General features: G+C 40.4%; 1 protein-coding gene across 4 annotated transcripts in view; it reads right to left on the bottom strand.

Moving 5' to 3' along the window:
- BRINP3 (BMP/retinoic acid inducible neural specific 3) overlaps positions 1–27252 on the bottom strand; it is a 237929-nt gene extending 210677 nt beyond the window's left edge. The window contains exons 1-3 of one of the 4 annotated variants that reach the window (XM_076339543.1): positions 26748–27252; positions 8636–8705; positions 7514–7799 (exon numbers count right to left, since the gene is read on the bottom strand). In XM_076339543.1, the coding sequence (XP_076195658.1) occupies positions 7514–7749 (236 nt within the window). In that variant the 5' untranslated portion in view covers positions 7750–7799; positions 8636–8705; positions 26748–27252. Of the gene's footprint in view, positions 1–7513; positions 7800–8635; positions 8706–23453; positions 23837–23980; positions 24006–26747 lie in introns of those variants that run through there. The other 3 variants (XM_076339544.1, XM_076339542.1, XM_076339545.1) reach the window with 3 other exon arrangements.
- Between the last annotated feature and the right edge of the window lie 489 nt (positions 27253–27741).

Genomic DNA, 27741 nt, shown 5'->3' with positions numbered 1-27741 from the left:
CAGAATTCCCTACCTCTCTTTGGTCCTTCCTGCTCACCTCTGAGCCCCTCATATCTCTCTGCCCTTCTTCCTGGGCCACAAGTGTCCACAAGAGTTCAGACTCTTTTATCATTGCCCTTGGACATACCATTTATTATTGCCTGTGGAGATATTCCTACCTGGGGCAGACCTCTTACGTAACTGGGATTGTGGGGACAGACCTAAATAGGTGTATAGTCCTTATCTCCTGCACCTTTGGTATCTCTGGTACCAATCTGAGGGGCCCCTTAGGCTCCCAATGTCATGGGAGGTAACCCATATGTGGTAGCTATAGGAACATCAGTGAGACTCCTTCACCTTTGTGAACATCCATTCTATGTACTTGTCAACCCCTTGAGATTACTGGTAAACTAAACTAGGCTCCAGTTATAATTCATGTGAAAACATTTTTTAGAGTTTTCTGTTATGTATACGTAGTTTCTCAGTTTAAATTATCTGTTCCTTTTTTTTTACGTTTTCACAAGCGTGTACCTTCCAGAGAATCCCCTGGATAAATAGATCAAGAAACTAATATAATTTTGATAATAGGAATTGCTAATTGTAAAGCATCACTACCTGATAAGTGTTTAGGCCCTAAAGATAAAACAAAAATGCTTTCCTATGAAGGAGATTTGCATTTGAAACAAAGGGCTGGAAATTAGATGATTTGGGAGAATATTGTCCAGGTATTGCTAGACCTGGAAATACAGTCATTTAAAGCTTTTATTTTGCTCAAGTATGTACTTATGTAAGCAGTTTCACCAAAGCCGGTTATTTAACTCATGTCATGTCTTTGTTATGCCTAGCTAACTAGACTAAGAGAAGCTGTTAAAGTTTATCACAATCAGAAATGAAACTCATTGATATTTTTCCAAACCAGAAGTTTTTTAAAAATGTCCTACTCTTTTTTTTTTACTTAATTAAACTATTATTCCATTGTAGGAAACTACTGCTGTTTGATTCCTCAAAACCAAAATCATCATCTTTTTGTTCTGTGTACCTATACTGCCTGTAATAATGAGGCCACAGTACTGGACTATAAATATTATTTTTTCAGTGGAAATCTATCAACTCACAGTCCCAGAAACTCTCTTTCAACTGCTTTTCTCTGTTCCCAGCCTGTGAGCCACTGGGTTTAGAAAGAGGACTTTGTGCATTCAGTAGTCTCGCCTTTTGTAAACATTCTGAGAATGATGATCCATCCGATTACTGTACCTTTTATCCACCAGGTTGAACAGAAAATTCCCTAACGCAAGCTGACCAATTACAATGCAGGCCAGAAGCAATTTACTGATACAGTGAATTTCTGGAAAAGGCAGACAGAACTGTTCCTGCTATTTATTCCCTATTGATATGGCAATTGTGGAAGATAAACGTGTTTGCTCTTTGGTGCATTTATAATCTCAGTTCTCAGTTGCCCAGCAGTGACACTGTACATGAAATTCAATGTCCAAGGAAGCAAAGGCTCTGAAGAGTTGAAGGTAATGGTTGACCAGTTTGCTAAGCTACCTGTTGAAAGCTACCTCACCATCACCCATTAGAGTTAGTTTGCTGACTACAGCCCATTTCTTTCCTCAACTTCTACAGTACTAATTTGCCTCATTCCTTTCTTTGATATATCATGTTCCACTCCTCTGTCACTACCTCCCTCACCTTTTGTGGGTTTTGTATGTGATGTTTTGTGTTAAGGAAACTGAGGTCCATGGCTGAGAAATGAACTCCTGTCTTAGTTTCCAAAGAAACAGTCTAATTTAAAAAAGACAACAGCTCTAATGTTTCCAGTACCAAATGGACCCTTCCAAAAGTTGTCAGTGATAATGGCTTCTAGAGTGTGATCAAATGTATAGGAAATAACAGCACCAAGAAATGCCATATCATTGTTTCCTTAGGCTTTTGAAAGGTATGTTGGCAGATATCTCTTTTCAGCCCTCCATTTTACTAAACATCTGTATTGGAAGAAATTGTTGAAGACATTTTATTAATTCTTCTCCATGCCTTAAAATTCCTAAATTATCAGTTCAAAGCAACCTTGGGAAGAGCACAAGGAAATGTTGTTCCAGACTGTACACTGGGGTGAAAATTGCAAATCAGGGCATGTTGATGTATACATCCACAACTGAACCCCCCAGTTTTTTTTATTAGCACTGTCTGTCAGGAGTATACATGTGTGAAGAAGTTTAGTGATAGCTGTGGGCTAAAATATGTTGATAGGGAAGAAAAAACACAACCGACTTTAATGTTGGCTCTACTTAACTTCACATAAAAGTGTTAAAACATATTAGTGAGTGTTCTACTACAGTCTTGCTCACTTTAACCTATAGGTTCAGTTACCAGAGGATTCAGAACGTAGGAGGGGAACCCAATATATCCTAATAGAAAATAATCTTTAATTTGATAACATTATTTTCTAATCCTTTTTTTTTTAAATTGTTCATGAACAAACACAATCCCTGTTAAAACAACCTCTAAAGGAATACTTCTTAAGCCACATGAATACCATGATGCACAGAGCTACTCAGTTCTTTAGGACATTCTTTTTTTTACCTTTTGCGGACTAGTATTCTACACTTGTTAGGGATACTTAATGGTTACTAAAACCTAGTCCACTATGCAGTACCACTAAGCACTGCATCTTATAACCCTTTCCCCCTACTCATAGGATTCGTAAGGCTTTGTAACTTAATATGTCCCAGAACTATTTTACTCTAATGATTAGAAACCTTTTTTAAATTGCCAATTTGGTTTTATGACAGTGATGGCTTTTGGTTTAAATTGTTCATCACTCTTTATGATATGTATATTGACAGGAATTGTATCCTCTTTCAGCTCTCTTTTTTTTTTCCCCCTAAATGTGCCAAACATTTCCACCTTAAAAGAAAAAGCTAGGCTCTTCCTTCCCCTGATTTTTCACATCTGTTTCAGATTTTAAATCATTTTGCTTGAACAAAACTACACAGTATCCCTGAGGAGATTTCCTCAGGACCTTATTTGATAGCATGAATACTTCTCTATCTCTGTAGAAATTACCTCTTCTGATACAATGTGGGTTCTTTGCATAATTTCACAATCACTCTTTCCATCCTGGTAACCTCTCATCTCATTCTGTTTGGATTTAAATTCCTTTGTCTGGGTAGCTGATTTACATAAGAGGCACAGTACTCCCATTGTGTATTAAATAACAAATTATAAACTCAGTTTTCCTTGCCAAAATATTTACTGATACTAACTACAGGAGACACCTTCCATAAAATGTTGACACAGCATTCCCATTAATTTAGAGGTTTTCAGCAGCCATCCAGGTGCTTTCCTGGCATTTTTCTTCATAGATCAGTGGCAATGAATGCTACCAAAAACTGTGGCAATTATAAAATTTCCTGCAGGAGGATATTTCCTTCGAAGAATTATAGGGAATACCACACTTCCACATAATCAGCATAACCAGCCTGCCACTCCCAATTTATAACAACGTAGGTAACATCAGTTGCAATTATTTAGTGTTCTGCAATACCTGATTAAAACATTATTACATATATATTTGTCTATTCCAGCCCTAGCCTGTCATATTGAAAGCTTCTCTCCTTACGGAGCTAAGTACACTACAGAATCAGCTTGTTTGCCCATGGACATAACTGATCTTTAATGTATAGATTAAAATATGAGTGACAGTAGTTTTTTCTACTGCTACCTTTCCATAATTTATGCATCAGTTGGTTTTACCACGATTGTTTTATGCTCTGAAGGCTAGACAGAGAGATAAGGCAAAGTGTAACTTTTATCTTTAAAAAACATATTATGGTTAAGACCTCTCATAAGAAATTGGGCTCAGTTAATAAATGTGCTCCTCAGTGCCAACCTTTGGCTTCATCTCTACAATTTATAACAGATTCATGGTCAAATGAACACTTGTTTATAGTGACCAGGGAGTGTGGATACAAAGCAGTTGCTTTTTTGCCTTATTGGCATACAAACAGTTAGGGGGAAACTAGAAATGCTAGTACAGAGTCCGTATAGTGATTTTAAGTGTTTTTCTTAAGTGTTTTAGTCTAAAAGTTGGACTCCATTTATTTTAAAGCAAACAGGTTATATAATTTAAGAACTGAAAAAAATAAGGCTACTAGACATTATGGAAAGCAATTGCCATATATGTTTAGGTGAAACGAAACTTTAAAATCATTCTGTCTCCTGTCATGCAAATGACAGGAATAAAAGAAGTAGCACAACATTGTTGTACTCAATAGCTGAGAATAATGACGTTTCCATCAAGTTTCAAGTAATCTTCATTTTAACATACTTTGTTGTTCTTTTTACTATGTGCTTTTCCAGTTCTCTGTCTTATTATCTTGATTTTAATCATTCTATATCATTCATGAGCCTGTAGTATGTGACCATGATCCCATTCAAATCAGTGTCAAACAATGATGCAGAATAAAGGCCTTCATCTCTAGCACTTCAGTATTTACATAAATATGCATTACCCAATTTAACCAAAAGCAAAATAACATGTATTCTCTGCTTTTTAATATGATCTTGATTATAATAGGGAATGCTATTTTGAAATTTTTAAAAAATTGGGAAGCTAATTATTTAATTGAGGTTGTTTTTTTTTTTTCCTACATCATTACTGCCTCTCCTGAGACTGCCAAAGAAGGGGAAAAAATAATGGGAATCAAAATATCATTCTAGTCACTGCATAATTGTTCTGCTGTTAGAAAAAAAAAGTCATACAGCAGTCTCCTGCTGAAATCTCCTCCAATACATTTTAAAGTACTACATGCAGTATGTGCAACTCACTGCTGTTTTTACGTTATTTTTATTGACACCATTTAATTCCTGTTAATGTAAACATCTAGTCCCAGTGTTAGGTTGATCATCCTGAGCTAGTTCCCATGGGCAGCAGTACTTGTTAGGGTTTGGCAGAGAGATACAATGGGTCATCTTCTGTGTATGGCTTGGATGCCATTGCTCTGGAGACATGGAAAGAGAGCTGCTACTTGTCACAGTCCCATCAGTTCTTTTGGAGCCAACTCCTTCCTCAAAAGAGAGGTACACTTTTGGGTAGTCTGCAGCTACTTGCCACATTTGTGCCATTAAAAAAAAAGGAAAAAAAAAAAGAAGAAAAAAAAAGGTCTTCAGTCATCATCTGTCTGACCTGGCATGGATGTTAAAATGAAGGGAGATGATTTTCCTTCCCCTTTACTCTTAAAATGTCAGGTGTCAGGTGTGGACTTTAAGGGCTGAAGTGAAGAGCAAAGGGAAAGGAGGTCCTCCAGTTAGCACTGTTTGGAGTGGCACCTTTCTTTCTTGTTAATATGATTCAGCTGAGTCAGTGCAGGCCTGTGTTTTCCCCTTCCTTACCTCTCTGTTCAGATCAGGACTGTGTCCCTGAGGGATCGTTTTCATTAGGTAAAAGACAGGTGAGGGAATGAACAGACCAATTAGACTCCAGATCCTTTAGCCTGGGAAAGCCCATAGAAAAGCAACAGGGATTAAATTTACAGTGTGTGGTTTGTAACAAGGTCACCATGTTCTGCACTACTTGCTAATGGGACCATATTTTACAAGGAAACTTTGCAGTAAGGTTTGTATTTGGAGGACTGAATCAAAAAATGCAGCTTTTCTTTTGATTCAGGTAGCTTGTGCCTCTTTTGACTTCCTGGCTCATTTCTTAACGGGAATAGGCAGAGGATAGAACTAATCACAAGAAACACTTTCTGTGGGATTGTGCAAATTAAAGTCAATTGAAACTTATGCACAAACCCAAATAAATATTAGATATATGATTATAGATCTATAAAACTTAACAATGTTTCTGTAATAATGGCTGAGAGGAGAAAAATTCTCAAAGACTTGAAAGAGCTGAAATGAAATACAATTCCTTCTTTCATGTTTTTAGCAAGATAATTTTGGTTCAGTTTTGACTAATACAGAATAATAGGAATAAAATATGCTGCCTCAGTCTCTGCATTATTGGCTTTACATTAGCGGTCCTGACAGCTGGCTTTTAAAACACAGTAAATATTGGGCAATGCTGTTCTGTTAAGACAAGCCACTTCATCAAGCATATTTCCAAATCACATTTTATTTTCAAAATGTGTTTAATTTCTCTCTGTATGGCAAAGCATCTTACTGCAAAATTGACCTGCAACAGAGTGCCCTCTGCTGCATGTATTTAAGAAAGGAAAATAAAGCAAGTTCCTTAAAAATAAAAACTTTATGGACTGAGACCAGCAGTTTTGTCACAGGCCACTAGACATTGAACTAAAGGATAGTACGTACATATAGGCATACATCACTCTTACCTTCTTCTAAAGAGCTGGATACCACTAGGGAATAATATTTAAAATAGGTATGAAATTTGCACAAACTGTTTCATTGTTTTAAATGAAATTAGCGTGTGTCTTTTCATACCAAAATAGTCTGTTTATAGGTTGGAGAGTTATGAGGGAAGTTAACAACCTGTCCTGTATTACCCTGCTGCCACCCCTTTCTCTTTTCTGCCAGGAGGGACCTATAACAATATGAAGTGAAAAAATCTCTCTGCTTATAGATTTGTTTTCTCAGTCCTTAATCTCTCATGCTCCCTCATTTCTCCCCTTCTTTCTACTTGCCATTAGGTCACTACTATTAAACTGAACTCTCCTTTTCATTCCCTTGTCCTTGATAAACCTATATGGTGTTACTGAGTTATACCTCTTGCAAATGATTAAGAAGATACTTCACCAGTGCTGTCTCAAAAGAGTGGAAAATGACAGGTTACAAATGTATAATGAAAACAATTCTACAGCAAGGCACAAATTCTCAAGCAGACCTACATTTTTGAAGTCTTCCCCTGTTTTTTCTTTTTTCCCCCCATTCAGTCTGAATTCGGCCAGCCTAATGCTGAGTTTTGTGATGGACCAAACATCTGCAACTCCTGTAGAAACTCACAGTGGCTCTTATTGTTCAGTCCCTCAGGGATGAGAAAACTGCTTCTCAAAACACTGGTATAAACTAACATGAAACTTTTTTAGTCACTTTTTAAATGCCCTGATTTGTACAATGAAGTCCATGTTTTGCCAGCAGTATCTGTGGAGCCACAATTTCATTCTTGAAGTCTCAGCTTATGTCTAGAGCCACACTGAAATCAATTGAACTGGATCTTCCTGCATGATCAAGGGTGTTCCATGTTACCCCTCTGCAATCAAAGATGGTTTCTGAATACCTTAGGACATTTTTTAGTACGTCACTAGGGCAGAGTAGAGGTAGGTAGTAAACAACAATGTTTTCCAAAGCAACATAATCTATTACCAAAAGTTCTTTAAACAAAATAGAAACAACACAAGCAGGCATTTCCGTAGTACGCAGTGCATATATGGCCTTGCATATATTTCAGCAATGAATTTTGTGCCTATGGATTTGTTCCCACATCTGAAACTTTCCCTTAAGGAAACCCTTATTGATAGTTTACAACTTCTAAGGATGATATCTTTGTAATTGCTTTCCCTTTGCTTCATACCTGTAAATCTTGTATCGTGTGCTAAATCCCTGTCGACTTCTGTCCACAAAATCTGTGTATTCCTGTGAGCGGTGGAAGGGTCCCTTATCAGAGAGGAGCCAGTCGAAGGGGCTTGTGGCATGCTGATCCGAAACAGCAGCAACTGCTAAAACCCAGCAATGAAGACTCAGTGCTATCCACTCCCATAGAGCCATCAGAGAGAACAATTCAGCACCAGCACTGCATCGCCATATCATGCTTCCACTGGGGACTTAGAGCCTTCATTCTCTTAGCTTTCCCTCAACACCTAGACAAAATACACAGTCAATTAGATAAGCACACACTAGGCATCCCTTGGAAGTAGAAACAAGTTTCCTTTCTTTCAGCTTAAAGAGATAGTGGCCTCTACTTTATTACATTTTACATTAGCATAAACCCCACTAGGCTAGTTAACAGTGGAGTGTTTCAGTACTTCAAATGCTGTGAAACTAATGTTTTCATTAACATCATCAGTAATAATATTTACTGTTGAAGGGAAACCTTCAGAAATTGTCAGGGGAGGGATTGTTGGGGTTTTTTCCAATAATGCTAGTCATTAATGAAAAATATGCAACACAATAATTATTGCCTGTTAGCATCAGTACAAAATCATTCAGCAATGTCTATGCATAAGGTCGCAGTTCAGATATTGGACACAAAACAGATGAGATTCAGAAGACCCAGATTACTTTTTTTTTAATGTCCTTGGAAAAGTCACTTAATGGCTTGTCTTCACTACAAACATAATTAACAGACTCATGTTATTCTGTTCAAACCAGCGTAGCTGGGCAGAGTGACTGCATTGATCAATAGCACCGGGGCTACCCACAGTGATGAGTTCAATGAGTTATTCAAGCTCTAGATGCTGCAATTTTGAGTATCCCTAACAGCAGCACTTGACTTGCAGTCCAATTCATTCCAACCCAATGGATCAGCCCAGAAACACTATTTAAATTGAGCCTAAACAATTATATGGGTGCCCAATCAAAAATCAAGTATTAACCATAACCTCATGTAGGAACTCAGTGAAGACAAGCCACAGTTTCTTTCTATACCTCAGTCCTATACCTGTAAAATGGGATAATGATTCTATATCCTGCTCACCTTTTGCAAAAACACCTATGCAAAGGCATGAGGTTCTCAGAAATACGGAAATGTCAAGTCATGTAAATTCCTAAAAATATAGAAACAATCAGTTCTAGTTTTCAGTGTAAGGTAAAACAGCTCAGAATTAATTAAAATATATTAATATGAGAGCTTTCATTTTTCTAGCTGATGAATTTACAGGGAAAAACATTTTTTTAATTCACATTCACTCAAAACAGCACTCATTATGACATTTTTACAGTGCCCCTTGCTATGATTTTTTTTACTTGGCAGGAGATTTTTCTTTACCATCAGTAATTTAATTTGTAAGTGTACCCTAAATGAAGGATGTTTCCAGTAGAAGAGTTCTGCAACTGCACACTCAGTACCACCCGTCCATTGTAATGGAAATGGCGTAGCTGAATAAATATGCTCTGTGCATATATTCTAGACATTAATATTCTGAAGAGTCTTTTGTATAGATTATAAACATATCAGCTGCAGGAAGTTAACTGCTTCCAGAAGAGCACAGAAGTTCATATGAACCAACAGGAATTTACAGTCTGAGAATATAATAACCTGTCTATATAACCAGAGAAATAGTCAAGGTTTATTGTCTTCTTAGGCACAAATGTAATTGTTTGTAACATGATTTGGACCTGATCCTGCAAAAAATAAATGTGTAAGTAACCTCACTGAAAAAAAGACCCTATTCATATATTTCATGCTGAGCATATGCCAAAGCACTGAGTTGTAACCATAAATGATTACAACCACACAGTGGTTTATAATCATAAAACACAGATTGCATTAATTTTATAAATCCTTTCGAAATGAGATTCCAGGAGTCTACAGCAAAGAGCTCTCTAACTTTTTATTTATACTCTCAAGCAATCACTTACATGCAAAAAACCTGCAGATCTGTGTATACTGTATGAAGTTTCAATATCTTCTCCCTAGATTGGTGTTTTTTTTCTTTCACAGGTTGAAGTTCATGTATGTGAGGTTACACTATTGTGTAACCTTCACGACATTGTATGAAAAAGCATGCACAGATATGAAGCAAAACTGAAAAGGAATAGATTGCTCTCCTGGCCCATAAAAGCCATGATGATCATTTGGTTGCCATTTCCTGTTAACAGTTAGCTCAGTGTGAATGAAGAAGACATGTCAGTCGCTTCCAGACAGACCAGACACGCTTTTGCGTCACAACAGAGTGAAAATCCACAAATAATTCTGTCCCTCTTATTCCCACCAATCAAGGAAAAATATATTGCACAGCATACTCATTCCCCTCCATCACCCTTTTCATAGACTAGGGAGACCCTGGGCATAATTTCTTTCTATTATGTGAAGCTACAAAGGACATAATGAGAATTTTAATTTTCATACCTTTTGCTGTTATAAAATTGCTAGCTAAGACATAAGGTTCTATGTTTCCTAAATTATCTTTTCTATGGAAAAAATCATGTAATGGTTTAAATTACAAGAGGTAGGAGTTTACTTTTTCGGGTACTTATTAACAGTAAAATGTTTCAGGCCATTAGACTGTAATGATGACTAATTGAGTCCCTTTTGAATTTAAAATGATAATATTAGGATTGGAAAATGAATTACTTTGTATATGTAACATCTTCCTAAAACTAGAACAAATGAGCACTTGAACAAGAATGGTGAAGAGCCCTGCTCTATGCTTTCCTTAATGCTACACCTATGGCATGTCATAAATTAACCACTGGCAAAACACCTTTAGAGAATCTGTGTAGTTACAGAAGAAAATAGTCTCCTTGTTTTAAAGATATATGAAGATATTTTCCAAAAGAGTATACATATACAGCTAGCCCTCAAGGAGAGTAAAATAATGTGTGCATTTCTAACTGATAGTTATCCACCTGTCTATATTGTCCAGTCATTGTAGAATCAGTCTCCATAGCATTAATTCTCATAACACCTTTGAGAAGTAAGCTTTTACCTCAATTTAACAAACAAGGAACTGACGCATGAAAAGACCAAGCCTAAGATTTTTTTAAGCTGTTAGAGGGTTTCAAATGTGTATTTCCAATTAAAAGATAATTTAGAAAATTCCAGCTTAAGGAATTTTCCTAAGGTTACAGTGTGAAAAATATCACAAAATTTTAAATATTCAAATTATCTATTGAATATAAATGCCCTTAAAACATTTTTAAAAGACTGTTATAGGCATGTGGAACATACAAAGGTTGTAGCTACAACAGCCGTCACAGAACTCCAGGGAGGAACAATCTCAATTAAATTTGTGGTAGAGCACCTGCTGGTTTCAGGGTGGGATGTGAGAACTGAAAAATAAATGAACACCTGTTAAGTAACAGAGATGGTGGATTTTAAAGTGGATAAGACACTCTGTAGAGAAGACACTTCAAACAAAATTGTCATGTCAACATGCTGCCTCTTTAAAGTGCTAGCGTACAGGACAATTATCAGGTATAGGTGCTCAACACAATTACTTTCTGTTATCCCCAGGGTTTCACCCAGCTACCACTTGCAAATGCTAATAAGTTTTCAGTCCTTCCTCTTCTAAAATCTGAGGTTAGACTGAGTTCAGGAAGCATAATGGGCTAAATTCTTCTTTGTTAGAAATCTATTGTCTCCTCACTGGCGTTAATGGAGGATGAATTTGACTCAACATCTTCTGGAAATAGCATAGCTATTCATGAACATGTAAAGGGTGCTGAAGACTGGTAAAATCCATGCATTTACATCATCTGAGAATATAGTACTGGCAAGTGTAAAACAAACATTGTGGCCACTGGGACAAATCTCATCAAGCTTCAGCTGTTAACAAGAATGCAGGAAGTCTGTAGTCTTTTTGTTGTCATCCTATTGTAGGGCAAAACCCACCAAATTCAGTTGTCCTTTTTTCATGTAAATAATTTTTTTTAACATTAGAAATGGTATATAATTATATATGGGTAGTTTATGAACTCACTAAGCTACTGTACCTAAAATAGTACAAATTGAAGTGTCTGCTTGATTTGTGTGTTGAGCTCTCTTGCTTACAGAACATGAATTGATAAATCATATATACTAAGATATACAGAACAATATAGGGCCAACCCAAATGTGTGGACAGCAGTGTTCAAGAAAAAGCAAATCAATAAGTTTAAATCCTTCCTAAAATGGAAACAGTATAAAATTTTCTCAAGGGAAAAAAAAAAATAGAAATCTGTGGTAACCTCACTGCATGCAACCTTTTTTTTTTTCCTAAGAGGTGGGAGTCACGTATAAAACAGATGAGCTAGTATGCAGTAGAGATATAGTTACTAAGTAGAACGCTGCCTACTGGTTCACCAGTGGAGTAACTTTTTTATATAAGAGTCAATAAAGTTGGTGTTAGGCATCATCAGTAGCTTTTTTGGACCACATTTACACCTGCGGTTCTCAAGAATCAAAATAAAATAACTGTACACTAAATGTGCAGATATTTTTAATAAGATCAGGGGTATTTTTTATTATATTTCTCTCTATTATGCAAGTCTGAGAGGTGCTGTGGCCTTGATCTGAGATGTCCTCTCCTCTGTTACACATAGAACGATGCCCTTGCAACCTCCGTCAGCATCACAGAAATGAACACAGCCTTGCCTCTGTCATTCCCTCTTTCTCTTTGCTTCTCACAGAGATCTCCTTCTGACAGTGGAAATGCAGAAGACCAGGATTTCTCTGAAGTCCTTTGGTTTTTATGCTCACTAGAATTCTGTGAAAATACTGAAATGTCCCAGCTCTCCATGGAAAGATGAGAATCCTCCATGCTGAAGGGCTCAGTACTGGGGCCGGTCTTGTTCAATGTCTTTATCGATGATCTGGATGAGGGGATCGAGTGCACCCTCAGTAAGTTTGCAGACGACACCAAGTTGGGTGGGAGCGTTGACCTGCTCAAGGGTAGGAAGGCTCTGCAGAGGGACCTGGACAGGTTGGATCGATGGGCCCAGGCCAATTGTATGAGATTCAACAAGGACAAGTGCCGGGTCCTGCGTTTGGGTCACAACAACCCCATGCAGCGCTACAGGCTTGGGGAAGAGTGGCTGGAAAGCTGCCCAGCAGAGAAGGACCTGGGGGTGTTGGTCAACAGCCGGCTGAACATGAGCCGGCAGTGTGCCCAGGCGGCCAAGAAGGCCAATGGCATCCTGGCCTGTATCAGAAATAGTGTGGCCAGCAGGAGGAGGGAAGTGATTGTCTCCCTATACTGGTGAGGCCGCACCTCGAATACTGTGTTCAGTTTTGGGCCCCTCACTACAAGAAAGACATTGAGGTGCTGGAGTGTGTCCAGAGAAGAGCAACAAAGTTGGTGAAGGGTCTAGAGCACAAGTCTTACGAGGAGCAGCTGATGGAACTGGGGTTGTTTAGCCTGGAGAAAGGGAGGCTGAGGGGAGACCTCATCGCTCTCTACAACTACCTGAAAGGAGGTTGTAGCGAGGTGGGTGTTGGTCTCTTCTCCCAAGTAACAAGCGATAGGACGAGAGGAAATGGCCTCAAGTTGCGGCAGGGGAGGTTTAGATTGGACGTGAGGAAAAATGTCTTTACTGAAAGAGTGGTGAAACATTGGAACAGGCTGCCCAGGGAAGTGGTGGAGTCCCCATCCCTGGAGGTATTTAAAAGACGAGTAGATGAAGCACTTAGGGACATGGTTTAGTGGACATGGTGGTGTTGGGTTGACGGTTGGACTCGATGATCTTAGAGGTCTTTTCCAACCTCAATGATTCTATGATTCTATGATTCTATGATTCTATGATTCTCCTGATTGTAATTTCCCATAATGATGAAATAAAAATTTAAGATTGTTATTCTCAGATATATCCTTTCAAAGGAAAGTAATAAGTAACTTATCAGAAAACACAATGTTCATCTCTCCACAAGTGTTAGAAACCTTAACGTCTCTAAGATGGTGGATTTTTGTGCAAAACACAAAGCCTAGTTTTCTTTGAACTAGTCAAAATAATAATTAATAAGTAAATATCCCTTTAAAAACAAACAAACAAAGAAAAAAATCCAAGAACTGATGGGGGTAATACAACCAAGTCTGTTTGTAGGTAGTTAGATTTCAGGAAGATCGTAATTTTATCATTTATGAGGTTCTTGGTACTCCATCCCTCCATTTACTTGTAAGCCTTAGGGATTTCAAAGTTACTGCTTTTAATGAAGTATGATACTAGGTGTAACAGGGTACACCTGATATTTCTTTTAGATTGCACATCATGGGAAACAAGAATGAAGTAAATTCTTTATTTTCTATTACACAAAATTCTCAGGAACGCTACTAGTGACTTGAACTTTGAATCAATGGCAAGAAACAATATTTTATTCACTGCAGCTGGCTGGAAAACAGTGAAGCTCACAGAAGGCAAGATAAGTCAGGACCATTTTTTTCAAAGGTATTTTGACACTGAAAAATGGAAAGAAATTTTATATAAAGAATAAAGCAATAGTCTGAGTCTCAGAGATTACTCTTATCTGCTATAAGACCCTGGGTTTATCACTTTATGTCTCTCTGCTTTCACTTCCTCATTTGAAGTGTGATGATCATGTTGTCCACCTTTGTAAAGCACTACAGGTCCTACCCATAAGAATTCTGTCTTATAATCAGTGATTTTTTTTTCAAAAAACAATTTTTTACATGTTATCAACTTTAAATGAATGAGACCTGGGGAGGCATCTGTCCTTGAAATTCTCACACAGTCCAGCATAAATGAAACAGCCATGAAGCTGATGACATGCTGTGGAAGAAAAGAGCAGAAAGTGCTGCAATCGGTATCAGCTACAGAGGAAGAGGGTATAGCAGAGAGCAAAAGAGCATCTCATTTATACTCTGCTCTGCTTTCAGCCACCACATGGATTCTGTTCTTCAAATGAAGACACCCAAATCCGCAGAATAAACTCTCCCAAGCTGAACTTCCTGAAGGACAGCAAAAGGACTCATGATCTGAGGTGGACTATTCTGTCTTGTGCTCATAGGCAACTGTTTGACAGTGGTTAGCTTTCACGCATTTTGAGAACCACCAGAAGGCTGGTGCAGAAACAAGAGAGCCAGCATGTACGTTTGGTAGAACAAAGAAACAGAACAAGGGTTTGGAGAATTAGAGAATGGAGAGCTCTCCCTGCCACCAGATCCAATATACACAAGCTGCAGGGTACAGCTTGTGCCATTATGTAAGAAGTAGAAGGCATCTGGATAGAAAAAATATGTTTGTCAACAGATGATTTTCAGTGAGGGGGGTTGAGTCAGCCTGTTCTCTGTTATTCATCGTGAGCTACAATAAGTCCTGACCTAGGAACTGTCCTCAGCAGAGACTCAAAAGCAGATATGCTGGCAAATCTGACAGGAGAAAATACTTATATGTCTAACATCCTTAAGTGAGTTTTACATTCCAGGCTTAAAAATAAGGGGGGTCCTCATATCAGGTGCTGTATCTGATTTGGCTACATACACCCTAAAGCAACACTTTTTCTTTGTTCAAATGGAGCTTCATCCACTGCCAAATTTCAGCTTTTTTTTCTCTTCTCTATGCGAGACAAGGACAAGACCCCTGTAACTATGTCCCCAAAAGCTGAAACAGAGAACAAACAGGATGTCTGATTTTTTCTTTTCTTTTTGTAAAAGCAATCCTGTTATTTTTTTCCTCATCCCAGCCTTCAGAGAAGAGGAGCAAAAATAAAATGCAGCCACAGAAAGAGAGAGCATATGTCAGCCTGACCTCTACAGCCATCATAAGGTCTGTTTGAAACGTGAGAGTTGATTGCCACAGGTTACAGCTATTGCCCACAAAACGTACCTAGGTGTTTGCTCTGTCCCTGCAGAATTTCACTCCTGCAAGTGCCTGTGAGTTTTTAATTGGCTGTACACACATTCTTCCTATTGCATCCCAGTACAGCTAGTGCCGGTCTCCTTAGCGCTTGGAGTAGGCACTGGCTGTCAGGTGTACCGAGGTGATTGTTTTAATGCCTGATATTTTAATAAGACCTAATTTTTTCCTTTGCTGCCCAGATCATGATGTATAAATTCCCTCAGGTGCTTTTTCAATCTGTTAATCTAAGTTCATCCTCCTGCGACAACGGATCCTTACGTGTTTTAGCTGATGACATAGGGCAGCGTCCCCAAATTGCAATTTCAGTGTTTCTACTTTAATGAGTGAATCTGTTCCTGCAGGGAGCACACTGAGCGGAAGAAATTAGCTGTCAGGGTCTTAATTGCACAAATGGGCCTCAATGGCCCTGACTGTCCTCACCTGGGGCCTCTACCCACCTCTGGGGGCTGACAGGGGGCTCCCGGACCTTCAGTCCCTGTCTGGGTGGTGCTGGTATGACTGCCCCAGCCTCTGCATCAATGCTTGGGTTCCCTGGCTGGACCTTGGGCCTGGCCGCATACCTCCTTGCCTAGAGGTCATCATGCCACAGCTCGGCTCCTGGCTTGGCTGCAGACACTAGCTGCTTTAGCCCTCATTCTGCACTCATGAGCCAGGAGGAGCCACATTCCTTGACTGCGTAAAGGCAGAGCGCGTGGTTTATGAAAGTACATGAGGCGTCTGGCTGCCTCAAACGTGAACTGTGTAACAGAGAAATAGAAATCCACTCAGTCTTCATGGTGTCTCAGTTCCTTATCTTTAAATGGGGGCTAGTACCTAAGTCCTTGGCAGATAACATCCATCAGTCACACAAGGAGCTAAAATGAAGTTAATTTCTGGAATGGCTAAGCAGGACCCTGACCAAGCCCTGGGTTTCAGTTGACCGACATCCAGGATGCCACAAAGCCACAGTAAAACCTGCTGCTTTGAGAGCTTTAAACCTGCTCCAGGCTGGATGACTGTACTTTAGCAATCATAGAAGTTCATAGAGGATTAAATTTTCATCTTTCCAAGTCCACAAGTGCACATGGGCTGTCTCACGTGCAAAAAATCTTTGCATGTAGAACAGCGCGTGACATTTCAGTCTTAAGTCACTCTTCCATTGCACAAGTTACACTAAGCATTCTCCCAAATCATCAAAAAATTTTCAGCTAAAACACCTGATGGTATGAAAAGAGTTAGAATGGAAACAGAACAAGCTCTCTTTGAACAGGTTTGAGATCTGTGTTACAGGAAAAGAAAAAGAACAATGTAGGGACAGTTTCTGGTCCAGTATTTCCTCAGGCACAGGCTGACATGTATCACTGTGACACACAATTTTGCACACTGGAGCATTCGAGTTTGTAGAAAATCCTAATGGAGACAGATATTTAGAAACTTGTGTTCCAGCTTACTGGAATTTTTTAAAACTTAACACTTAACTTAAAAATGTTCAATATTCTCTGCTACGATAATCTCGTTGGGTGTGTTTTAATGGCAATTAAGTAGGTCCTTAGGTTTTGCAAAGAGTACACCCTAAAACTAAATATTAAACTATCACTGGAAAGTCATGAAGTACTAGTTCTAGTAGTAGATCCCCTTTTCACCCATAACTGTTAGTCCCCAGTTTTCTGGCCCAATTTATCAGCTAAGTATCAGTTGGCTATGAAAAGAGCATGCATACTAAGATACATGTAAGTTAGCTATATCCAATAAACCACATCAGAGTAACAAACAGCTCTTACCTGTTTAATTTCATCCTTTTACCAGTTTTAAAATCCAGAGCTGTTTCAGCTGTTGCCATATAGAATGGGAGGAAGCAGCTATTTACACGTTGTACACTAAGGCTTTAGTTCTAGGTTTTCAAGTATGAGGACCAATCCGAATATAACTGATTATTCTCTAATGCAGAAGGAGTCATATCAGGCTAAATTGAGATAGGGTGGGAGGAAATTTTGCTTCCCAGCAGATTGTTGAGCTGAAGAAGATTCAGTTTATAGAGGAAGGAGAGTACTTGGAGCAGAGTTACCTTGAAGTATAGCTCTGATTTTACTGCATAACCATTGACAAGTCCCTTAACCTTCTTTAATTATAGTTTCTATTCATAAGATCAGGAAAGAAGGGTATTGTGAAGCCTGAACAATTACTGCCTATAGAGTAGATTCAAATTGTTGGAAACAAAAATGTCATAAAATGAAAAGGAAGATGTTCATTCAACTAACAGGGTGGCTGACTATTTTTGTTGCTACATAAAATTTCTGTTTCTGGAGATTCTGCAACAAATGTTCAGAAAAGAATGGAGAGGAAAGGAATTGTCAGTCTCAGACAAAAATAGATGTTTCTAGCACTTAGAAGTGCTAATATTGTTTGTACAATAATGAATAGAAAAAATAATGGTGTGTAACTGTTCTCTGGTCTTAAGAACAAGGCCAAAGAAGCAATGAACTCTATTGACTGTAATGAGGACATATTTACAAAATCCAGCTTACAGCCTACTTTCATGTACTTCTATCCCCTCAGATATTACCTAAACTAATCCATAATGCTGTTCATGTTTTGAAATGTTATCAGAAAAACAATGGACTTCTTGATTTCTAAGAATGAATTTTTCAACTTAGGAGCTCTGGCTCAGGTATGAGATATAGCCCTGTAATTTTAGCTAAGTGATATCTGATCAAGGATTTGCACTCTTCTTGATTTTATTTTCCATGTGAAAATGAGTGGTTACAGTTTAGACCAGTAGTTAGAAATAATCTCCATAAACATCTAAGGGCATGACTTTTTTTTTTTTCACTGCATTTTTCCAGATACATTGCAATAAGAATGGATGATTTTGTGTATTTTATTTCTTAACACTGATATCTAATAAAATGGTAATGTTTTTATTTTGCTCTTCTGTTATGTCTTTCAGAAAAAAGTGCTCCAGAGCTCATAGCATATTTTACAGCTGATTTCAGAGATGGTGGAGCTGTTTTCAGCTGGTGTAAATGGATGGTTTAAAACTCCTTTCAGGCTCCCAGGCTTCAACCTATTTATGCTAGCAGAAAAAAACCAACCACTTATACCACTGCTGTCCTCCTGTCAGAAACAACTTGTAACCTGTTTGCAAGCTCCCTAGACAGGACTCATAGAGGATTCAAGAGACCATGGTTCTACATCTGATCCTACTGGAAACTGTTGTGTGACTTTTCATAAGTCCCTTTGCCGCAACACTCTAAGCCTGTAACTAGCATACGGGCAGTAGCCAAATCCTTTTAAATGTTCATGTTATAGCTATTATTTTTTTACACTGAGAGTAGGGACTTTATGGATGACTGAGCAAAGATTCAAGCTTCAGCAAGGCAGTCTGAACTTAATTGCATCTCAGGATGGATAATACACAAAGCTTGATTGTAGAAGTAATAATTATGTCATGTGTACTGGGCAGCCTGCTATCTCATATAAATATAACACCAAAGCTTCCTCGTAAGTTTTGAATTGTGACAAATTTAGAAGAAATTACAAAATTAGAGAGAGAAAAAAAGTCTGTCTGCTAAAAGATGTCTTTCTTGTGAACATCATGTTACAAGGAGAGGAAGTCTGGGCTTTAGAGTTTCATCACAAATTACAGTCTCCCAACTGTTTTAATTTAGCTACGTGATAGTCTAAAACACATTAGTACAAAATTATCACTATTTCTTATTGTAACTCATACAAAAACACACTCTGATTAGTAGAAAGGTGTTAAGCTAATACTGAAAACCTTTAAACATTCAGCTAGTATCTTTTCAGTGCATAACGAGACACATAGTCTGTTTATTAGAGATTGCAGATCACTGCATCTCTCTGAGTATGAGGAACATAGGTTTTCTTCATTATAGCCTCTTTTTTCTTCTCCAGAAAGACTGAGGAAAAGAAAATGTTCTAGACTTTGCCTAGCCAAGACAAACCAGTATGAAGAAATTAAGCTGTTTTATAAATAAGAGCACCTTTCAAAAAAAGCCACTACTGTCTCTTCAACTAATGTGAATCAATCTAATAAACGTATGCTAACAGATAGCTTAAAGGGTACTTAGTAAGTTACTAAAGCTTTTACTTTTTAAGCCAATGAGTCAGATTCATATCCCACAGGAGCAGTGATTAAAAAAGAGCACATCACCAACTAATGGCTATGTGAAATAAATTCATAGTCTCCAGAGGCTGGCAGCAGGATGAGTCTCCACTTGCATAAACATTGCTACCTTACATAAACAAGCATCTTCATTAGAAATGTTGGTACAAAACTAAGGAATAAGGAGATTAATCCAAGAAATGCTGAGCATCTACACATTCTCGAGGAAAAGAGGTGGGTATCAGCTCTGCCCCGTAGATCAGCCAGCAGTTCAGGATGGAAGAACGAAAGGTTGAATGCTGACATTCTGCTTGCACTGTTTTAAATCTTTCCTATAAGTAAAGACAAGTGCTAATATGATCACTGTCAAGATGCTAAAGTACACACATATCTATAAACTACATGTATGTAAAACTTCATGTTCAAAATTCAGCAAGTCTAGCCTTTAGGGCTGCACATTAAGTACAAAACAAAAAAAAAAATCATTCAAGATAAAATTTGTTGTAATATATATTTGTTGTCTGTCCTCCAAACTGCTAATGAATAGGGATCAATAATGTTTTAGGTGAAAAATAGCTAATTAAAAACATATTCTTGGGCTGCCACCTCAATCCACAATACCATTTTTCAACATGCAGCGGTATTTTTCACCAGTGATGTTAAGCCTTCTTAGAAATAGAGATTTCAAATAGAGAAAGAAAAAAAAGGAAAAAAAAAAGATGAAGAAGAAACATATTTATAATGGATTTTAATAATCCCATTTGACTTTGGAGTGGTCATCCATGTTCAGTTAACCAGGTGTTTTTGTTATTTCCGATAGATTTATAAGTACTGAAAGAGCTAAATTAGCTCTACAAAGTTCTCAGTTGTCATGAATAATATGGGATTAAAGGTATAGAGTAGTGATCTGATTTCCCAGATTTAAGTCCTTTACTTGGCAATGTAAAATAAATACCTTAGAAACTACTTTTCTCATTAGTCAGGTGCTGGTAGATGTGGCAGTGAAGGTGTTACTGCAAATTAGCAGAATTTTCTAATCACCATTAATGTGACTGTTACAGCAAAGGTATCTGACTGACAAGCCTTAGGATCTCACCTCATTATAAGAGAAACTACTATGGTTTAATAGTCTTAATTTAGTTAACAGTATATATTGCCTGGTCAATCTTTTGAAGGTGGAACAAAATCTATAGCCTTTTTAAGAGGCTCATTAGTTAAACATGAAAAGCTTTGACATGGCAGAGAGTGTCCTTTCCTCTTGTCAGCGTGTTATTTTGTGGCACATAGAGCAAGTGGAGACTTTCAATGGGAGACAGGAAAAAGACTGTGCTAAAAAATTGATCACATGGTATGAGCCAGGGCAAAAGAGTAATTATACATACCATGTCTGTGGAGGGATGAATGGGTGGATATGTGTAGTGTAATATACATATTTATATCTATGTATGCATATGTATATATAAACTATGTTTATGTATGCACACTTACTGTGGTACATACAAATGATTAATTTCAGAGCTAGGAGACCAAATTATTCACATTACATTTTTCAGCAGTATGATGACTTGAGTCGCAAGGTACTGAATGCCTGCAGCTTCAGAAAATGGAGCTCTCTTAATGTTCCTCAGCTTCATATAGAAAAATGTTGATTTATCAACGATGATAGAGTACTGAGACCTAAACCAACATAAGATCAGGTTAAAAATCCTTCAGTTCTTTAGTATTTTAATACTATTTGACTCAAGATATGCAAAGCCTTACACTGCTCAGTATGCGGCATGTAACTTCATGATGCTCGCTTTTTTTTTCTAAATCTGAAGTTCATTTTGGTTCCAGATTATTATCTTGGAAATTGATCCTGCTTTCAGTGAAGTTAATAGCAATGCTCTGATCTCCTTTAACTGTGCAAGATCAGGTCCTCACTGAACAGCAGATATATTGAACAATAGGAAAACAATGCTATGAAGAGAATGTGGTTGCAATTATATTTTTTAAAAAATGTTCTCCCTTATGAGGGTGTAGGACGACATCAAGAAGAAGAGTAAGATAGTTATCTTACCCCATAAATTGACTAGCTGTAAGTTACTACCTGCAGCAGTCTAACAGGACAGTTTTCTTTAATGTGACCTTTCTGAAAGAGTATTTTGGTTCTATTTGTCAAAATGTATTTCTGGTGATTTTGCTCCCATATGAGATTATTAGTGTTTCAGGAGAGGAAAAAGAAAAATCAATGTCTACTTCTGATTTTGAGGAGAGACGAAGCTTTGGGAGAAATAAGAGAGGACTGCACTAGGCATACATGACAGCTAGAAAACAATGTTTCCAGAAAGTATCATCTAATACTTCCCACCACTCCGTTTTTCTTCTAAGCAAAAACTTAGGTAAATTGATTGATCTTCCAATTTTCCATTTAGATTTTCAAAAATTGCTGAAGAAGCAAGCTTGCTGGTAAAAAAAGCTTTCTTTTGTTTTCAATAGGTGTTGCATCTCAAGCAAGAAATTTCTTAGACTGATCATAGTTAGATATGATTACTCAATTTCAAATTAATCCAAATGAAGTAAAAATATTTCAGTCCCATAAATCATTGTCCCTACCTGGGATTGAGAGGAATGAAAAGTCACTGCAAACTATGTGACTAAAGAAAACTTTTCAGACACACATTGGTGTAAACAATGAGTAGACTTCTGTAATTAATTCTTCACAACAGCATTCAGACGGTAGTAGAAAAAATGGGAAAGGATGAGATGGGGTGATTACATCACTTGAAGATCCTCAAGTTGTTTAGTTGGCTTATTGTACAAATACTGCCTTCTGCAGAGAGATCTGTAAAACATTCAGCTGCTTGTTTTCATGTTTCCTAGTTAACGTTTTCACTTACAGTGTTTCAGCATTTCATGAACAAGCACCCCAAACACAGCAACTCTGGTGAACTCAGCATCTGTTGGGGAGGTTAGCTCTCACTGGAGGTGGATCAGCTTACTGAAAATATAACAGATACTTTTTTTTTTTTCTCCCCCGCTTAAATTATGTACATGATTTAGAGAGAAAAATGGTTGAAGGCAAGAATTTGTAGGTAGTTTCTTTGTGGAACTCTACTAATTGGACAGCACTGCAACAGCATCTAAGACTACAGTTCTGTTGCTATGCTTAGATACAGAGAAGAAGAGATTCAAATCAAATGTTTCTATTCTCAAAGCTAGGTCTTATGGTAAAGCTGATAGAGCACCTATTTAAAATGAGTAACTCCTTAAACAGTTGGAGTTGAGCATTGACAGCAGTCTGTAAAGTCTGATACCTGAATGGATCACTCTTCCGAAGTTATATCTTATAAATGCAAGTGGGGCCACTCTAGCTTTATCTCTGTATACTTAAGGTGTCAGAGTCACTCATCTTTGAAAATACAGACTCTACACAGTTTTGACTTCACTTCTTTTTATAGCATTCTTTTGTAATGCCATATTTAAATAAAGTTAGATGGGCTTTTCTAGGAAAGAAGTTATTTTTGTTTCGTCTGTCAGACTTGCTTGTCAGATACATGTCTCTGAATTACTCTATTTATTTTTTTCAAAATAAAGTCTGTCTCACATTGGCCTTCATTTGATATGGATCCATGACTGATTTTGATGCCACAATAGAACATCCTTCACTTATTGCATACATTACATTTTTCTGCCAGTCATGAATTTACTTCACATGCATACACTTGCTTAACCTCTACAAGAAACCATTGTAGCTTGAAACTGATATGTCTTTCAAAAAAATTCCCCAACGGTAAATCATACCATATTCCACGTTCTTCCCACTCTCTGCGCTACACAATTTAACACTTAATGAAAGGTACACAGAAAATATATTTGAATTCCGAATACAGATTGCTGGTAACAAAGCCCTTACCTTTTTAAATGCATGATGGTCTCTAAGTAGCACAGAAATCGTAGCCCAAAAAAGCAGGTCTCCTGTCTTCCAATATACTGTAACAGTTTACACCCTATTTTATTTACCTCGTTTTTTACACCATGCTACATATAGTTATGCTTCTGTTTGCCTAGGATTGGCTAGTGCATCTATGAGGCGCACACAGGACTCATGCTCGGAGCACCCTGCAACCCTTGATTAACTCTTTATGGTCAAGTCTCTCCCTCGCCGCTGCAGGGAGCCTTGGCAAGCCCGCACAGATGGGTGGCTTCTGGCCTGGAGCGGAGCAAGCACCCGCTCCCTTGGAGGTTTGAGTTCTCCTTTCCCTACAAAGTGGCAGGCGAGGCTGGTGAGAGGCTGGGGGTCCCGGCAGCCCGCGGCCGGGACCGGCGCTGCCGCCCGGCTGCAGGAGCTCGCTCCGCCCGGAGCCCCTCCTGCTGCTGCGGGCGGTGGCGCGGCCCCCCCGTTCCCCCCCGCCTCTCCCCTTCCCCCCTTCCCCGCGGTACCTCGCCCCGGGGACATGCACAACTTGAAGGAACGGACTCCGGGCGGATGACCAGGCAGGCTGGACGTTGACATGCATCTTTAAAGGTGTTTTCCTCTGCCAGAGCCCCCTCCCTGGGTGTCCGCCTGCCACTGCCAATATTTGAAATTAGGAAATTAACTCCCGGCCAAAAGGTAGTCCCAAAGCCACACAGCTCCAGGGGAGATGAAGGTAGCAGAGGAGGTGGAGGTAATCCTTGACAGTGAAGCCAGCCACAGACAAGCAGGGAGGCTGGACACCTAAATGAAGGGAAGAGGGCTGTTTGGGACGATTCCCTCGGCAATGGGCCGCGGGGCTTGAGAGGTATTTACACACTACCAATCTTTTGTACAAAAAGCAAAAGAACCAACCAAAGCAAAGCAAAAAACCGACAGGCTGCTGCCTGGCATTCCTATTTTTTTCTGAGTCATCCAGCCCAATGTGAGTAGAGGGTATCCTCTGGTCTGGGAGAGCTGAACGCTGGAAATGAACCATCGAGGTTAATGGGAATCTTCTCTATTAAGCATACCTCACGCTCGCTTGTTTCAATCGCCCATTAAGCCTACATTAATTGCATTGATTTATTTGACGTCTGTATGCAAAGGGTTTGGGGGGTATGTGTGTGTGTGTGTGTCCCCGCCTTCTGCTGACTATAGAAACGCCACCCGGTCCAACCTGTGTCAGTTTTACTGCCCAGGCACCGTTTTACTGCCATCCATCACAGTGCCTGTGATCTAAACAATACCGCTGCCCTCATCCGGTGCCCTACCATCTCCCACCCCCGTCGGCACAGAGGGAATATAGAGTGCTCTTAAACCCGGGAAATACTCTGCTGATGGGCACATAAATATCTTCTGCAGAGCGCTATCATTTAACTAGTACGGCGAGGTGATGCTCACCGGGTGAGCTATTCCCACAGCGAATTAATCCCCCAGGACATCCTGTTTTGTTCTGTCCCCCCCCTCCCCCAAGGTTTTAAAGAAAAAAAAAAAAAGGGATTAAAAATCAGGTATAGCTTTCGAAACACAGTTACCTAGGTAATCCTCTATACCTAGGAAGGGAAGGGGGTATGACTGCACGGAAACTTTCCTGAGCAGCCTGGTGCAGGAGGATCCCAGCAGCAGCAGCGTCAGAGGCGGGTAATTCAGGAGAAATGGCAGGGATTTGGTTAATTACCCCAGTCCCGGGCGAAGGGGCCCGGGGCAGGAGGAGGTGTGTGCGGCGGAGGGGCGGGCGGGGGCAGAGAAGGCAGGTCGGCAATGACGGTAATGGGAAAACCTCCTGGAGGAGAGACTCCGGGAGAAAGACGCTTATCTGTAAGGAGAGAAGTAGACATGGGGGTTTCGAGCTGCTGGGAGAAGAGAGGAGCTGGAAGAAGGATGAATTTTGGATCCCACGCTTGAAGGGCTTTTTCACTCCCCCTTTCCCGACATCAGCCAGCAATTTGGAGGCGGGGGGAGGGCGGGGGGGGGGGCGGGAGGGGGGAGGAAGCACTCTTGGGAGCACGGTATTGGAGGGGGCATTGATCTTTTTCGTTCTCCGCTTGCCGCCAGGCAATAAGTTCAGATCTCGTGTATTTCTCACTGGCACCTCTACCTGCTTGTAAGCCTTTAGCACCTTTCTTGTGATCGCTGCATGTACTGCTTTAGAGACATGACTGCACACACACACACTTATCCTGCACACCAAATGAGAGAGTTAAATGGAGCCCAGTCAATACCTCCCCGTGAGAAGTAACATGTTCCCTCCCTACCTTCTGCTACTGAATGTGGGTGGATCTCTGCTGCTAATTAGAGACACAGAAATACTGGAAGTATTAGCCACAAATAGCACTCTGAAGGCACTTGCCCTTTTTTAACAAAAAGTGTTTATTTCCCTTGGTCCCCTATTTTTCTTTCAAAGTAAAGCAGCACCTACTTGATTCAAAAGATATTCTACGCTTAAAAACGCGGCAGGTATTCCCGAAAATAGCAATAGATAAAATCAGGAAGTGCGATGGGATTCAGAAATGCGGGAAGGGCGTGAAGCGAGAGCAGGCAGCAGGCGCGCAGGAGGCGGCTGCAGCCTCATACTGCTCCCACCGCGCCGGCCGCAGCCCGCCCAGCCTCCCCTGCCCGCGCACCCCGGCGCGCTGTCACCTTCGAGCGCAAGAGACAGGACAGATTTAATTAGGTCTGGAAATCCTTTCCTATCGCTTCTAGAGAATACTTCCCCACCCCAATCCAATCCAAGCTTCTTCAGGGGATCAGAAAGAGTAATGAACTTTTCCACCTTATCTCCCCACGCAGACTTCCAGACACTCCTTTAGACACGCTCACGATTCCCTTAACCACCAGCGATTTCTGTCCATCTTCCTACACGGGGAGCAATACTGAGCCCTTCCAGCATCCATGCGAGCAGCTGTATCTGCAAGGGTTAAACTAGAGAATGTAGCAGGTACAGTGCCCGATGAAAACATTAATAAAATGTGATGAATAAGCAGTGGAATGGTAAAGACTCTGAGAGTGAGACTGCGGTGCGGATTGCAACTTAGTGCCGAGAGCTGTGACTACGTATGGAATGGATGTGGGCAAACAGGGTTGGTGCTTCGTAATTTCTTCGAGTTCAGAAAGTGGAGCCAGCCAGGCTACTGAAAGGTTCAGAAGCAAGGCGAGGCAATTGAGACGTTGTTTTTCTTTTTTTTTTTTTTTTTTGCGTGTGTCCTTTTTGTTGAAAACAAGCAATCTGAACGTGAAATAAAGCCTACTCACCGGGCGAAATTGCAGGAAGACAAGCGGCCGTGAGCAAAATGCATCCCGACTCCAAGCATACAGTCCATGATCTTCGGCTTCAGGCTAGAGGAGGGCTTTGCATGGTGGTGGGACTTTGGAAACCATAAGCGGTTCTGTGTGGCACAGCAGCAAGTATAACAAACCATTCACACCGTGCGTGCCTCTGAGTGTGTGTGTGTAGGGGATAGAGAGGCTCAAGACCCAAAGGAATGGGGGTGGGGGATGAAGGAGGAAAGGAGGAGGAGAGAGGGAAGGAAATCCGAATAGCAAGAGGAGTTGCGGGGAGGGATAGGATTTGCTGGGGCTGGGGTGGTTTTTTTGGTGGTGATGGTAGTGATCCTCAAGGAAAGAATAACAAATTGTGCGATCTCAACAGCGGGAAGGAGGAGAGGGGTTTTGCCAAGCCAGGTGGAGCAAAGACAAGACTGCACGGAGAAGTGGGAGGCTGTAGCTAGCCGAGGCGGTCCGGAGAGGGGCGAGACAGGCTCTCATCCCGCCAGCTGCGGCAGGGGGGCGGGCTGGGGCGCTGGGGAGGGGACACCGGCCGAGTGCCGGGGCTGCGCCCTCCGCAGAGGTCCCCGCGCCGGGGTCAGGATTTTCAGGACTTCGCCGATCTCCCTCGGGGAGGGAGGAGGGCGGGAGAGGGGGAGGGGTCCGCCTGCGCTGCGGGGCGCGGGGCGCCGCGGGGCAGGGGGCGGACGGCGCCAGCTCCGCCGCTTCGCCGGGGGGAACGACACAGGCGGAGTGGAGGGGCACGGCACGGCCGAGAGCAGCCCGCGGGGCCGGGGCACGCGGCACAGCCGGGGGGCACGGCACGACCCGAAGGGCCGGGGGTCCGGTGCGGCGGGAGGCAGTCCGCGGGCCGGCTGCTGGGTGGCGCAGCACCCGTTCCGCCTCCTCCTCCTCCTCCTTCTCCACCCGCAATCCAGCGAGCCACAGCGGCGGTATCGACCGGGTAAGAGGACCGCTGCTC

The sequence above is a fragment of the Aptenodytes patagonicus genome, chromosome 5 (genome assembly GCF_965638725.1).
Source record: "Aptenodytes patagonicus chromosome 5, bAptPat1.pri.cur, whole genome shotgun sequence".
Taxonomy (NCBI): Eukaryota; Metazoa; Chordata; class Aves; order Sphenisciformes; family Spheniscidae; genus Aptenodytes; species Aptenodytes patagonicus.
The sequence above is the reverse complement of the archived record's forward strand: the minus strand, read 5'-3'. Positions and strand labels throughout refer to the sequence as shown.